The 16595-nt window shown below is 40.5% G+C and overlaps 1 protein-coding gene across 1 annotated transcript in view; it reads left to right on the top strand.

Moving 5' to 3' along the window:
- Positions 1-240: 240 nt before the first annotated feature.
- The window catches only part of OXCT1 (3-oxoacid CoA-transferase 1), a gene marked incomplete at both ends in the record, with an annotated part of 86322 nt that continues 69967 nt past the window's right edge, over positions 241-16595 (top strand). Inside the window, 3 exons of the mRNA XM_079548108.1 lie at positions 241-318; positions 3407-3515; positions 4873-4963. Of these exons, the coding sequence (XP_079404234.1) occupies positions 241-318; positions 3407-3515; positions 4873-4963 (278 nt within the window). The remainder of the gene's footprint in view (positions 319-3406; positions 3516-4872; positions 4964-16595) is intronic.

Below are 16595 nucleotides of genomic sequence, written 5' to 3' on the forward strand. Positions count from 1 at the left end.
CCGGCTCCCGCAGGCCGCGGCCCCCCGCCGCGCCACCGCCCCTCCGCCAGCCCCGCCTCGGGCGCAGCCGACGTCAGTGGGCGTCGGTGCCGAGCCCCTCACCCTCCTTCGGCACACGTGACCCCGAGCCGCCGTCCTCAGCGTGCTTGGATCTTCCGCCTGCCGCTGGACGGCCGCCACCTCCTGCTCGCCTCTGCCCGCAGCCCCTCCGCTCCTTCTCCGGGAGTCGTGCATCCGAAGATGGCGGCGTACAAATTCCTGCTGTCGCCTCTCGGCCGCCGCATCCTCCTTCCCGCCGCGCGGGCGCGGGGCGCCGAGGTAAAGCGCGACGAAGCGGTCTCGTCCCGTGGCGGGGCTGCCGTGACCTTGGCGGGATCCCCGCGGCGAGGCGAGAGGCCGGGGACCGCCCTGCCGCCAACGCCTCCAGGGGCGGTCTCGCCCGTGCGCGTTAGCGAAGGGATGCTTTTCACTGGTTTTTAATTATATATATTTTCGCCATTAATAGGACGCTTCCGGCCCTAGGGAGCCGGACGGGCAGCAGCACTGGTAGCGAGATGCGGGGCGGTGACCGTGGGCCGGGCTGCGGGTTCGGTTCTCTTGCTATCCGGCCGCAGGACGAGGCTTTGCGTACCGGCGCTCCCTGCCCGGGCGGCGCTCCGCACGCGCTGCAAGTGCGGAGCTGCGCTGCCAGGCGCAGGTGTCGGACCGCGGCCCTGCGCTGCCTAGCGGCTCGCCCCGCTGTCCGGGAAGAAGGTTGCGCCAAACCTCGCCGCTCTGGTGCTTTCCAGCCTATGTAGAGCCAGAGCTAATTAATTTCTTCCCCAGGTGGCTGTACTCATGGCTTTTCTTAGTGCTTCAGTTGAAAAACTGAATGGAAAAACAAATTTGTTTGCTTTCGAGTGCTCGTAGTTGCCTCACATCATGTCTTCATAAGCAAATGATCATCATTTTAGTCTTCATTATGCTAAATTATGCTTCTGCTTTTCTGTGAATTTTGCCTTTTTCTTTCTCCCTGTCTTGCTGTTTTCTGCAAAGCTTCTTTCCAGTCAGTTGACCATTCTGGTTGACTCCTCTATTCCCAGTTGTCCTCATTTTGGCTTGGGTAGAGTTTTCCATAGTGTCTGGCTGACATGGCTGTGTTGGACTTCGGGGTGTGATCAACTGTATTCTCACGCTATGTGTTAGTACTTTTTGAGTGGTGTTTTTACAGAGCCAAAGATGTTTCAGCTTATCATGCTGCCCTGTCAGCCAGGGGCTGGGAGGGGACAGAACCAGGACAGCTGACCCAAACTGGCCGAAGTGATGTGCCACTTTATGTGGTGTTATGCTGAACAATAGAGCTGGGGGGTTGGCTGGGAGCTTCTGATGCTCAGAGACTGGCTAAGCATTGGTGAACACTTGTGTTGTGCATCACTCACCTTAGGTATTCTTTTTTATTATTCCTCCCTCCCCTACTTCCTGATCTATTAAACTATCTGTCTCAACCCATTGGTTTTACTTTGCTTACCCCAGTTCTCTCCACCATTCCACTACAAAGGATAGTGCGCTGCCTGCTGAGTTAAACCAAAACTCTACTATGCATCTTGGGAAGCTGGGCTACCAGAGTTGCAGCCCTGTACAGAGGCTTCAGCTTCCTCCTCCAGCGCAGTCGCAGACTGTTGCCAGTGGTACAGAGAATGAGGAAGGGGCTGAGAAAAACATACTTAGTGTAGTAGCGTGGGAGTTCTCACTGGAGACACACAGCCTGTTAGCATGCTGGATACATGTGCTGTTCCTTTGTTCTCTGCTGTTATGAAGATTTACCACGTGGTTGCTTAAGAACGTTCTTATCCATATGAGTTGAGCATGGTTATGCAGCAGTACCCAGCCTCCCTTCCGCCCGCTTGCTCCGTTCATCTGCCATTCTGTGCCTGCCTGCAGACTTGTTGTGCTGAAATACCTGGTGCTGCTAGCCCTGCTTCTTTTGTCATGCTCTTGCCAAATGGGGCCAGGAGGTGTGTGCTTTCCAGTCTGACTGCAGTTCTGAAAAAATATTTCTGAAAGAAATAGCTGTGGTACAGCAGAGAAGAGTCTCTTTCTCAGTACTGCAGTTCCCACTTAGAAATATTTTTCTGAGTTCATCAAAGTGACTATTAATGTTCCCAATGGGAAGGAAATAAGCATTCGTTCTTCTTAATATGCAGTCTAAACCCTTCTAGCCTTAATTTTATGAGGGAAGCAGTTTGTGTAATCTTGAAACTGAGCCAAAAATTACTACCCTGGTTGTAAATGAATCTTAAGACAACTCTGTAGAGAAGAATTATGCCTTAAATTGTGTTTTAAATTGTATGTAGATTAACTTGTTTGATATTTACTTGCTCTTTCTTCTTTCTCTAAGTTTTCTCACTTACACTGTAAAAGTAGGAGAGGAAACACCAATAGCTAGTATACTAACTTCCAAATACTCTCAATTTTTTGAGATTGTGGTGACTTAATCAATTGCTACTGATGCACTGGCTCTGTGCAGTATTTATCCATGATGATAATAGTGGAAAATAATAAAAGAAAAAAAAAAAAAAAAGAAAAGAGAAAGAAAGGATTTAGGATCACTGCAATCTAAGAATACAGTAGAGAAATTGTGATGATTTCGGTATAGCAGCTGTGCCACAAAGTACACACTTCACAGGTACCCTCCCTTTTTCATGTATTTGTATCAGTCTCCGTGATTCTAGGTTGTTCTCTATCATTAAGACAACTTGAGACTGCATTAGGAGGCTGGGGAAGGATCATGTCATCAAAGGACATCTGGTTACTACAGTGCTGTTCTGCTCTGTAGTTGTTCTTTGGCCTCTCTGTTCTGAATTTGTATTGATGTTGGCTCTCTACTTGTGCGTCTCGTATACTCAGTGAGTTGTGTACCTTTGAATCTACAGTAGTAATATATGAATGAGAGCAGTCTTTTAGTTGCTGTAACTCATGTGTAGGAGCATAAAGATGGAACACTGAGTAATGGCCTAAAACTTCTACACTGGAAGTTCCATACTAACGTGCTGAAGAATGTCTTTATTGTAAGGGCAACGGAACACTGGAATGGGTTGCCAGGGAGGTTGTGGAGTCTCCTTTTATGGTAATTTTCAAGACCCATTTGGATGCCTACCTGTGTGACCTATTGTAAGGAGCCTGGTTTAGCCAGGAGTTGGACTCAATAACCTCTTGAGATCGCTTTCAACCCCTGTGATTCTGTAATTTGTGAATGTGCTTACAGTAAGTAAAACTTTTTCAGCAGTTGTGGATAAAATTCCAGAATTTTAAATCTCTTTGGATATTGTCCACTTGATGCAGGATTAGTTAGCCAGGGGCATGGTTATAATTACAGAACTGGTATATATTTCTTTTTATTCATTCACTTCTTTTACTATTGTTCCAGGCTTTTGGATGCTATTTTTCTACCAGCTGTCATCGCAACACCAAATTTTATACTGATCCTGTTGAAGCTGTAAAAGATATACCCAATGGGGCAACTATACTTGTTGGTGGTAAATACTTCAATTCTTTATGAGCACGAGCTCTTGTTCTATAGATGAGATACATTTGTTTTGATTCTTCTAATGTTAACTAATTTGATAATGTGTATACTTGTTTGGGTACTTTAAACAAATAATTTCCAGCTCTGCTAATCGAGGGGCAGACCTTATCAGTAAGCATATCCCCATTTCTTAGGTGAGGGAAAAGAAGAACCTTAAATGTTTTTTGTCGGTAATAAAGCATTAGACTTTAATTGGGTCAGTTTGAACACTGAAAGTAAACTCAGTCTTTTGGATTAGCATCATTATTTCAAACAGAAGAAATGAATTTTGATTAGGCTATGATTATGGTAGTGTTCTCTATCTGTACCTGCCTTTTCACTGGCTCTCTGTGACCTTGAACAAATCACCTAAGCTGTTTATGGCTGTGGGAAGTGAAAGCACTACTTATCTACATTATTCTGAATGTGTCATATTTCCAGAAGAGTTAAGGAATTGTGTCACATCAGCTTTCAATGTGACTAGAGCTTTTGAATTTTCACAATTTCTTGTTTAAGCTACCCAAAGACTATCTCTTTATTTAGCTTGATATAACTGATTTTTAGTGCTGGAGAAGAGTAATGAACGTAATGTTTAAAACATGGGAAACATCGTTGTAGTAATGCAGAATTACAAATAGGAAGAGGGTTTTGGGCTTTTTTTTGTTGCTGTTTATGGGAATAAATGAAAATCTGAGATCCAGTTGCAAACAAAATGCTAATAATCATAGCATCAGAGCCTGGCCTAGGACATATCAAATGTACCATTTTCTTTCATTTTAGCCATATGAGGTTTTTGCATAATGAGTCGGGGTATAAGGTACCTCAGCCTGGGTGGAGATCTGGATTGTCTTGCTTCTAGTTTACAGGAACTTAGTTAAGTTCCCAGATTTTTATCACCTAATTATAGGTTACACTGTATGGGAGAAATCTTTGCTCCTTCTGTTTGAAATTGTTCTGTGCAGTGAAGATTTGAAGGTTAGTTGCGCAGAAATAGGAGGGCTAATGAGTGTAAAGGCACAGTGAGCAGTTAAGACCTGCATCAGGAGAGACACGATCTTGGAGCTCTGCTTCAAAGGCCACTTGCAAATGAGCAGACATCTGATGGTAAACTGCTTTCATCCAGACTGGAAGCATCTAGCTGACTGGGAGGTTTCAATACTGGGGTGCAGCTCTTTCCAGAAGTGTTCTTTTTTTTTTTTTAATCAGCTAATGTGATTTTTTTTATGTTCAGAAAATAGTTTTTAATCAACCAGCGCACATTCTCACTTCAGTTTAAGCTGTTTTTGCAAACACTTGCTTCGTTTTCAATTTTCTTTCATTTGGCATAGGTTTTGGACTGTGTGGGATTCCTGAAAATCTCATTGGGGGTTTACTGAAGACTGGAGTAAAGGGTATTACAGCAGTCAGTAACAATGCAGGGTAGGTATACATGTGTCTGTGGCTTAATAAGTACAGCCTGAATGTTCTGTTCTTGTGAGAATGCTGATATGCGTGGAAAAAGTATTACTTCTCATTGTAAGCATTTTCATGTTAACAGATGTGCTGTTTTTGGAAGTGTTACTTTTGGAGTGGGCCAAGAATACAGTTCTCTATGTATATACAAATTTGTCAGGGAAGAATTGTAAATGCTGTAGAACAAAGGCATTATGTACATTTCTCTGTATTTAACTTGTTGATTTAAACTGAAAATATCAGTAGTTTGTATGGCTTTAAGATAGGAAGTTTTCTTGACTGCACTTCAGTGCTTTCTGACAACATTTTATTGTAGATATGCTACTTTAAAAAGCAAAGAAAAAACTTTGCAGCAACAGTGGAGAATATGATGGAGAGCCTCTTTGCAGTACCTTGAATTTATTCATTATTTCAAATGTTTACCCGTGAAGAAATTCATGTGAAATTGCCAGTGAATCCTGATGTCACATAGAAAAATAACTACAGCCACTTCTGTTGAAGCACATTATTACTGAAATGAAATTAAATAAAAATACTGACATACAGAATATAGTGACATATTTGAAATTGGTCTGCTCGGTAAGATTGATGTTCATCTCCTTGCATCGTGTTGTTCACCAGCATCTGCAGGAGGCCCCAAATTTGGTTCAGTGACTTACCCTATTAAATGTCACCTACAGCAACGGAATAATTCTGATGTTATTTGGTTTGTTGTAGATTTGAGTAGTGTGGACTGATGTCTCCTAATAGCATTGCACATTCTTTAGCAATAGTTTTCATTGAGGCGCTCATTCTCACCTCTTGCCTTGTGAAATATGAAAATTTACACTGCTGGATATACTGGAGTTACACAGTGCTGACAATAAGGAAGCCAGTGTGGAAGAATTCTTGTGTTTTTGTTTTTTTTTTTTCTTTTTAAAGATGCCTATTTTCAGTGAACAGTAATTCCTGTGTTATTACATTTTACTTTTGATTGATGCATTTGAGATGAAATCATAATGAGGATTTTAAAGGATGAGGGAACTGGTTTTATGTTTGTTTGTTTGTTTTCTGTGCTTTCGTCAAATGAGATGTATGAGTGTGTGAGGCAGAAAGAGGGTATAAAGAACTTGATTCTCTATGTGAAACAAAAATAGATGTCAAACCCTGCTTCCTCAATTCCACCAGCCTTGATAAAGAAGTGAATTAGGTTGGAGTGTATTCCAGTCTGTTTTGTTTTTAATCAGACTGGTGTTAACATGACTTAAAACTGGAATATCTTACAAAATATGCAGCTGTAGCAGTTAATAACGAAAAACAACAAAAGAAGCTGCTTTAAAAGTTATTATCCTTTCTTATGTAAACCGTCACAACAAGGGAACTCCAAAAATTTGGCTGTGGTCTTATGTACTACCCTTCCAAGTGAACATTTAATAATTAGCGAGATCAACTTCTGACTTCTGTTAGCTAATGTTATTGAAACTGTTGCCTGGATAATAGAATCATAGAATCATAGAATCACTAAGGTTGGAAAAGACCTAAAAGATCACCCAGTCCAACCGTTCACCTATTCCCAATAGCTCCTACTAAACCATGTCCCTCAACGCAACATCCAGTCTTTCCTTGAACACCCCCAGGGTCGGTGATTCCACCACCTCCCTGGGCAGTCCATTCCAGTGCCTGACCACCCTTTCTGAAAAGTAATACTTCCTCATGTCCAGCCTGAATTTCCCCTGGCGTAGCTTGAAACCATTCCCCCTGGTCCTATCACTAATGACACGAGAGAAGAGGCCGACCCCCAGCTCACTACAACCTCCCTTCAGGAAGTTATAGAGAGCAATAAGGTCTCCCCTGAGCCTCCTCTTCTCCAGGCTGAACATTCCCAGCTCCTTCAGCCTCTCCTCATATGGCCTGTGCTCCAGACCCCTCACCAGCTTCGTTGCCCTTCTTTGAACACGCTCCAGGGCCTCAATATCTTTCTTGCAGTGAGGGGCCCAAAACTGGACACAGTACTCGAGGTGCGGCCTGACGAGTGCTGAATATAGGGGAACAATCACCTCTCTGCTCCTGCTTGCAACGCTGTTTCTGATGCAAGCCAGGATGCCATTGGCCTTCTTGGCCACCTGGGCACACTGTCGGCTCATGTTCAGCCGAGCATCAATCAATACCCCCAGGTCCATTTCCTCTACGCAGTCCTCCAGCCACACCGCCCCAAGCCTGTAGCGTCGCCTGGGGTTGTTGTGGCCGAAGTGCAGGACCCGGCATTTGGCCTTGTTGAAACTCATCCCATTGGCTCCAGCCCAGCTCTCCAGCCTGTCCAGATCCCTCTGTAGGGCGTCGCTACCCCCAGGCAGATCCACGCTTCCAGCCAATTTGGTGTCATAATAATAAGTAACAATAAGTAAACATAAGTAACAATATATATATATATATATAATAACAATAAGTTAATACCAATGCCTAGATTGAAATTAGTAATAACAGTATAGGGAAAAGTGTTGAAAAATGTTATTTTGTAAGTTTCCATATAATAAAAAATGTATTTGATCAAAGGCAATGTTTTTCCTCAATCAAAAGATACAATCTTACTAATTTTGGAACATTCTTTAGAGCGATCTTGAAAATTCTGGAGTATTTGAGTTTGTACATCAAATCAAAACCTAAGTATGTCACCTTGAAGCTGCATTACAAAATGTCATATGTTTAATAGAGGGTCACTTAGTTACAGTCTGACTCCTAGATAAAAGTACGTGAAATCCTTATGCTTAGTTCTGTCAGGGTTCTCACTATTATTCTCTCCTGTTTGAATACTTTGGCCACCTTACAAATAAACTACCTACTTTATTTTTATATTTATTCTTATAGAAAGATAGCTGTGGCTTTTTTCTTTTTATTATTATTTTAGACTTTGCTCCAATGTATATGCATGTTGTTTCTATACGCATGGAAAACAGACATCTGAAGGTGAAGTTCACTATGCATTAACCTTTATTTTTTTTTTTTTCATTGCTTCCTACTTGGCATTGCTTGTTGATGAATAATAAATATAATTTTTATTAGCACATAGACTCAAGCCCCACAGTCTCCTGGATGTTAAAAATGGGAGTGTTGGAAATTGTTATTATTATGAGAGGAAAGACCAGTGACACAGATGAGATCAGTCACTCTTGCTAACACTGATTTCAGAATGATATACATATTTGTGAATTGTATGGGTGAGTGAATGCTTTTGGGGGGCAGACAGAGATTTAAAAGTGAAGAGAAGCAATGTAGGATACAACAGAGCAGCTGACATTTTGTGTTGTATTCTCTCTCTCTCAGTATGTATGTAGTTGGTGATTGTGTAGGCTGGAATTAATTTGGCTTGAAAGAGTTTCCCTGAGAAATTTTGTGTCTCTGTGGCTGGAGACCTGACTACAAAAAGCTTGGTTGTTGCTGTGAAAGTATTGCTTAATTCTTTTTGCTTGAAATTAGTTCACTGAAATCTGATCAGCTCCTTAGAGAAGAGTGTGATGGTCTGTGCCTTCTTTTAGGCATAGTTGGCATTCAAGTCTGTCTCCAGTACAAGCCTCCACACCATCAGATTTTAAAAGTGCTTTACACCTGCATCCTTCTGTTTTGTACAGATGCTAGTGCCTGTTACCTTCAGGGGCTGCTGGAGCAGCAGTAGTGCTGGGCTTTACTAGTAGGAGATAGCATATGTGGTGATGTGAAAATGATTGAGAATGTTTGGAGTTCTCATGAAATCTAGTTTTTAATCTTGTGTTGAGCAACATCACTTATTTTGAAATTAACTTAAATTTAACTGAATAGAACTGCCTGTTGTTTTTATTTATTGTCTTTCTATTATATGGAATCTAGTCTGCTGTAAATTGGCAGGGTTTGGCATCCAGATTAAATCACAGATGTTGTCATTAATAAAATTGGAATCCTCATCACAGTGAATAATATCATTTAATCATCTTAGAATCCTCTTGCAGTGGAGAGGAGGAGGAAGGTTCAGCCAAGTTTAGAAATACTTGGCAGTGTATGGAAACAGCTAAAAAGGGAGTGGTATGTACACAAGATCTTACATTACTGTGCGATGCTGAAGTAAAATAAGGAGGAGAGGATGTCTCCAAGACCTTCCTAAATTCATCTTTGTTGCTGGCAGATAAAGCCTTTTTTTTTTTGACCTGTGAAAGACTTGCCAAGGATGAGATGTACAGTGATGTATGAAGCACTTTTGTGCACCTTAGTTAGAAACTTGATACTGCTTAACATACTGCCTGCTGCTGTGCAGTGCATTAGTGTATGAACTCTGCACTAGCCAGTGAAATGGTGCATTTAAGAATAGTTACTCTTTTGCCAAGCCAAACAAGGCAAAGTGTTTGAAAGGGAAGCAGTACAAATATCCAGTATCTCTGCTATTTACACAGCTTGCTGCAAGGGAAGCTGGAACTTGTGAACTGGAGAGATAGTGAAAGATATTATGGTGGGTAGGTGTGCTTTAATAATACAGACTCTCACACCTTTCTTATAACTTGCTTCAACATTGTTATTCATACTTTAAATTTTCCTTTATGATATTTGATTATGTCCTTTAATTTAGAGGATTCTGTCTCAGTAAATTTCTAGAATCCGTTTCATTTCGTCTTTGCTTTGTTGCTGTTTAAATTTGATTAGTTACACTCAGTACATCCTTGTTTTAAAATCTGATTCAGTAAATTCAGCAAAGTCATGATTAACACATAATACCTTCTTGCACATGTCTGCTTTGTGTCTGCCTGAAGGGTTCATAAGATCTGAGATAAATTCATCAAGACCTGGATAGGCTGGAGAGCTGGGCAGAAAAAAACCAGATGAGGTTTAACAAAAGCAAGTGTAGAGTCTTGCATCTGGGGAGGAATAATTGCATGCACCAGTACAGGTTGGGGGATGAGCTGCTGGAGGGGAGCTCTGCGGAAAGGGACCTGGGTGTGCTGGTGGATGACAGGTTGGCCATGACCCAGCAGTGTGCCCTTGTGGCCAAGTGGGCCAATGGCTTACTGGGGTGCATTAAAAAGAGCGTGGCCAGCAGGTCAAAGGAGGTGATCCTCCCCCTCTACTCTGCCCTGGTAAGACCTCATCTGGAGTACTGCGTCCAGTTCTGGGCTCCCCAGTACAAAAAAGACAAGGATCTCTTGGAAAGAGTCCAGCGGAGGGCCACGAAGATGGTGAAGGGCCTGGAGCATCTCTCCTGTGAGGAAAGGCTGAGTGAACTGGGTCTGTTCAGCCTTGAGAAAAGGAGACTGAGAGGGGACCTGATCCAGGTCTATAAATATCTAAGGTGTGGGGGGCAGAATGGCGAGGCTGGACTCTTTTCAGTGGTGAGTGGAGACAGGACAAGGGGAAATGGCCAGAAACTGGAGCATAGGAAGTTCCGCACAAACATGCGCAAGAACTTCTTTACAGTGAGGTGACGGAGCACTGGAACAGGCTGCCCAGGGAGGTGGTGGAGTCTCCTTCTCTGGAGATGTTCAAGACCTGCCTGGATGCCTACCTGTGCGACCTGCTGTAGGGAACCTGCTTTGGCAGGGGGGTTGGACTCGATGATCTCTGGAGGTCCCTTCCAACCCCTACAGTTCTGTGATTCTGTGATTCTGTGATCTCTTACGTACTGACTTCAATAGACTTGAGTGTTTCAGACCAGTTTTTGCCATGGCTACCATAGTGCAGTCTTTCAGGATCTGTGTTACAACAGCAACAACAGAAAAACATTCTTGTTGGTAGCAGAGACAAATATTTTAAAGGACAGTTTAATAAATTAGTTTCAAATTACTGTTTTAAATTAACTGTAGTTACATAACAGTCAACTAATTTTGGGTATAATCTAATTCTGATATCAACACTTGGACTCTCTCTGTCCCATCTCAATATACTGAGTTCGTGTTATGAAAAAATGAAGTCCATTACTTGCACTGGCTGTATATGTGGTCTGACTTGCATACTTCCCTCTGGATTTTGTCTGGTTTCGGGATTTACGTATGCATTATTTTTTAACATCGGGGTTTTACTTACGATAAAAAGTAGAGAAGTCGCAGCTAGTATATCTTAATTTGTAATCATTTGAGTGATTATTTTAAAGACTGGCAATATGCTGTCAGATTATCACAAATACAAGCTGTCTGCTTAGAAGGCATTACCAACCTTTTGTATCTTGTGCTCTTTTTGTAAAAGTTATTTTTGACATTTCAGTGTTATGCTTTAGTAAGGAGAAAATAGCTTTGTGTTAAACATTTAGCCCCGTGCCTCAGTTCACTAAGTTACACAGATCCGTTGAATCTAAGGCCTGATTTTTGGTAATGGACAGTTGTGGAGTCCCCAGAAAAGGAGGTGCTCAGTGTCAGTTTTTTGATGCATAGTTTAGATAGTAACTTTACATCATCACTTGGTACCCCATACTGTAAAGCATGAATGGTATTTTTCTGTTCTTAGCATTTTTTTTCCTGTATTTAAGACAGGACTAATAATACAGAATGTTAGGACTCATCTCAGTTGTCAATAATTGCTCTGAATTGAATGTATCTCTTAAAACTAAAATGTCTGCTAACTTTGCCACAGCCTTCCTAACTGCTCTTGTGTATGTAATCCCCGTGTCCTAATTTGTTCCGTGTAAGTTAATACATCCGTTCCTTCCTTTTAAATTAAAACAAAACAAAACAAACAAACAAAAAAAAAAAACAACCACGAAACAAACAGAGCCCACCAGTACAAGTTTTGCTCCAAATTCACAGAACATTGAGAACATTTCCACATCGTATATCAATAGGGTGTCAAGGCATGAAAGTGATGATCACTTGTTTTGGAGCTAAAAATATAACTGAAAAAGTCTGTTGGAGAGCATGAAAAAAAGCTGGTGTGTACACAGAGATATAGTCAAGATGATACTTAGAATATCTTATGCTGCATGTGTCATTTCTTTATGTACATTAAAAAAAATAAACATCCAAAATTAAGCATACTTTCAAAAGTGAACTGTGTGGTAACCAGTGACTCTCCCTCTGCTTATGACATGTTGTCAAAGTAATGGGAAAGGTCTGTAAGACATTTCTAGGGTTAGGTTGAGTATTTGGGGCAATTTTCTTCCCTCCCCACCCATAAACTTACATTCTTCATAAATATTCTAATCAGACGCTTTATTACAGCTGTTAGATTGTTCACCTGGTATGAACTTTAAATCTCTCTTGATCTGAGCAGGTCATCTTGCTAATTTTAGTTTGGAAGTTATTTAGGGTTTTAGCAGGGCACACTGCCCTAAAGTACTAAACTTTGCAATGGAAATATTGAGAAATATCAGTTCAGTAGATTACTTGTTGGTTCTAGTTACAAACAAGAAAAAATAGGTGAAGGACTTGACACAGTTGAAAAACCGTGTCAGCTGGGTTTTTAGGAAAGACAAAACAGAAGTTGACTGAAGTTTCAGCCAGGAGGCTTTTGAAGTATGATGCATGTGTGGTGAAATCCAAATATTCAACAGATGAAGTCTATTCTTTTTAACTTAATGGTGAAGGAAAAATTAGATAAATATTAAAAGTTCTTAATTGAGTGTTTTGTTTTTTTTTTTTTTTGTTGTTGTTGTTTTGTTATGATGCAGTATCTAACTTCATAACACAAGGAAATGAGGAGACCTTGCAGCTAATTTAAGTTCAGAATGTACAGTACTTGTCTTCCTTAGAAATTATCTGTCTTCACAATTTCTTGATGGACTTGGCGTCGATGTCTGCACTAGTCATTCTTACATCAGTGATATGCTGGTTGTTTTTGTTTGTTTGCTTGGGTTTCTGTTGTGGGTAGGGGGGGTGCTTTTGAGGAGGATGACAGTTGAAGAATACTACTGAAGTCACTGGAGTGGGGAAGACAGTTTCCCTAAGAAGTCTTTAGTGGTGGAGGGAGAAGTGTGCAGTGCAAATACTGTGGACAAAGAGCAGAGGAGTTTTAATGCTCAGTCTTGCAGGCAGTTCTTCAAGCCATAGACTAGCCACTAGCCATAGACTCCTTTTTCTTCCACCATTAGGAAGGGTTGTTCCAGCTGAAAGTGATTCACTGCATCGTTTCTTTTGTCATTTGCCAGGGTTTCTGGGGGCTGTGATCTCCTACCATGCTTTCTGTCCTACCTCTTACTGACTCAGCACACAGAAGCTCCAGTGCTTCTCTCTTCCTGCTGCTAAGCTGCTCCCTCTGGCAGAGCTTCTGCCTCTCTTTTCTGCCTTCGTTAACCACTTTTCATTAGGACAGGTGGATAAATATCCTGGGGAAAAGGCTGATTGTAGTTTTCCTCTCATTGCTCATCTTCCCCTCATTCCCTATGTAATTTTTTGGGAGTCCAAGATAGAAAGAAAAACAGAAACAGATCCTGCAAAGGATCACATTCTCATAATGTCATGATTACGTGTCATGGTATTTTTTTTTTTTTTGGTGCGGGGGGAAGGGGGGGGGGGAGGGGGGGATCAGAAGTTTGTCTGATTTCTTCAGTAATGTATTTTTTCACATTGGTCAAGTTTTATGCCAATGTTAGGGTGGCCCTGTGAGCCTACAACAATAAGGCTGCATTTCTAAGAAGGGTCAAACATGTGGTTAGTGGTCTGTCTGTTTTAGCTGGGTTGTCGATCTAGACTTGCTCTGAAAGTGTGAACATGAGACAGAATTGCATGCAGCTTCTAGCGGGTTCTATTGAAAACTGAAAAGCTGAAGTTACAAAGTAAAAGAATCAAGATGAAGCCTCTTTTAAGTGGTCAGAAATGGAAGAAATTGTGTTCCCAGACTGTTGAAGGAGGAAAGTCAGGTGTGTCAACACATCAGCTCTTCTTACACCCATGTCTTTTGATACAATATAACCCAAATATATATGCTGACCTTTTCTGACCAATGACTTCTAGCCTTGGTGTGATCTCTTCGAAATACCTACCTCAGATCCTGGAGAATCTTTGGACAGCAAGTATATAGAAAGACTTGTTTTTAAGAGACATGGAAAAAAGTAATAGTGCTGATTGATGCTCCTCACTAGTATTTTGAAGTGTTCCCAGTACGGAAACTGGCTGTTTATATGTAGACATCTACTTTTCTTGGACACTATAGACATATATACAAATGCAGAGAGGAGAGTGCATTTACCTTTATTTACTCAAAGGGAGTATGTCATTTGCCGAAGTAGTTTGACATCCCAAGTCTTAGTTTTGTTTTTCTTTTTTCATAATCAATTTCTAGTCTATTAGTCTATGTGGGGCTTCTTGGTGTGTGAAGCGTGGAAACTTGATATAGTCATCTTCCCTGTGATGCTGCATAATGTATTTTGCTTGAGAGTCAAAAGCCATAAAGGTCTGAGAACTGCCAAATACCTGAAAGTTATTTGGAGTGTAACATTGGCATGTAGTTTTGACTGCTTGTAGGTATACTTGAAATTTGTGGACTGTATCCAGCTGGGAGTCTTCCTTGGTTAATTTTTTAATTTAAAGGGCTGACAGTAGTTTTTTGACAGGAAGATTTCACTGATCTGGGAGGAATAAAACAATAGAAAGTAATGTGTTGCTAAACAAGAGACACTTGATTGCTATTCCATTTTCTGGTCACTATTAGTAGAATGGAGACTATGAACTTGGGTTACTTACATTCTTGATGAGTGCCATTTTAGATCTGTTATTCAGTTTTTGTTTCGTGTATTCTGTAGATTCAGATTTCATCCTTATAGAGTAGGAATCTTCTAGAAATCTTGGCTGTTCTGAGGATAAACCATTCTGTATAGCACTAATATACACTTTCCTTCTGACGGCATGCATGAAAGCTTCCTCTTCAGGGCAACACATTTTTTATTATGCCCACCTTTGTTTCATTTTTTTAAAGTGATTGAATTCAGATTCATATATACAGGATGTACTCTTTCCATTTACTCAGTGAAGGACATTTTCCTATTATTTGATAGGAGGGACATAACCTGCAAGGCATATATTTAGTTATAACGTTTTCAGCGCAAAGCTGTGAAGTTCAAAGAAACTTTTGTGCCCTAAATAAAAAGACCAAGAAAGCAACACAATATGGAAAAGGAAAGCTAACAATCACTATTAAGAAAAAAGAAGAAGAAAAAAGAAGAAGAAAAAAGAAGAAAAAGAAGAAGAAAAAAGTTTGTAATAAACTTCTCTAAATCAGTAGTTATTTTTTAATTTTATTCCAGGATAGAGATGTCTGGTTAAGGACAAAGTGTGGAGAGAATAGAAATGACAGCAGCTTTCAGACACTTGCATGAAATGTTATTTTCTTTGGATATTCAGAAAGGAAGAAAAAAATACAGGAAACATAAATCAGAATGAAATGTTCAAAATGAAGTTTTGGAGGGAAATGAAAGAAAAGCTAATGTGAATGAAAGATGGAAGAGTTAATTCAGATAGGCAGCTGAATGCAAATTGAGTCCTTAGAAAAGATGGATATCATAATATTTATTTTCAGAAACTGACACACAAAATAAATGTATAAGTAAAAATGATTGAGTTTTGCAGTGCTGCTTTGAAGATGAAATTCCCCTGGTAATGGAATTAATTTTGTATTTGGAAAATAAGGCTGCATGGCCTGTGTGCTTTCGTGACTGATCCTCAATGCAATTTTATTTTTTTTTAAATGGACCTCCTTTGATGTATGGAAAAAAGATTGACTTAAGAAATGAGAAAAAGCTTTGGATGAGTGTGAGAACTTTTATCCAACTCTATTTAATTTCTTATAGACATCTTTGTAGCTTCAGAGTTCTCACTGAGAGGGAACTTTCCTGCAGCAGATGAGAGAATCAAGTGTATCTCCATGGGACCAGGCATGAAGACCTGCAAAATCCTGCTGAACATAATATGCTACAGTAGCTGCTGCTTCAACTGTGGAAGCAAACAGTATAAATCTAGGTGAAAAGAGGCAGAAATTTCTTCAGTAATTACAACTGTCTGTTGCCATCCCTTTCTCAGGGATATGTGCAATCAGAATATGCTCTGCATGCAGAAGTCTCATGTCTGCCTGTTTTGGTTAAATAGCTTGCAAGTTTTGAAATGCTAAGAGCAGTGTAAACTTTGTGAATGGTGCATAGGAAACTATGGTTTATGGACAGTTTAAAATACTGCTCAACTATAAAACTCTGCAGACTGTTATTTAACTTCTTTTGCTGTACTGTACTCTGCTTATACAACCCCGTTCAACCGCTCTCAAATATTAGCTGATCTGTTATGTTTGTTCATTATTTTTTAATAAAGAGAAGTTAGAGTTTGATGGTTTTATTAGGAGTTCTCTTGGTTTGAGTGACACTCATATAGTTGTGCTTATTTTATTTTTCTCCCGTTCTTCGCCCCCAAGACTCCTCATTCTACTTTGCTTTCATATTTTTATTTTTGTTTCTAGTTTCAAAATTACTGAAAGTTTTTCCTGAAGGGATTTAGAAATATAGGTTGCTTCTAGGCAGCACACATTTCTTAAGGCTTTGGCAGTGGGACAGTTTCCACTGTATGGTATTGCATCAGAGCCGGATTTCTTTTATAGGGCAGAGTTGGGGAATGGAGAAAGTATTTTGAAAGTATTACATCTAGAGTGCGTAAAATAAATGTAGAAGATTATACTAGAAAATGTTGCTTTACTT

Source organism: Tetrao urogallus, assembly GCF_951394365.1.
Source record: "Tetrao urogallus genome assembly, chromosome: Z".
NCBI classification, from domain to species: domain Eukaryota; kingdom Metazoa; phylum Chordata; class Aves; order Galliformes; family Phasianidae; genus Tetrao; species Tetrao urogallus.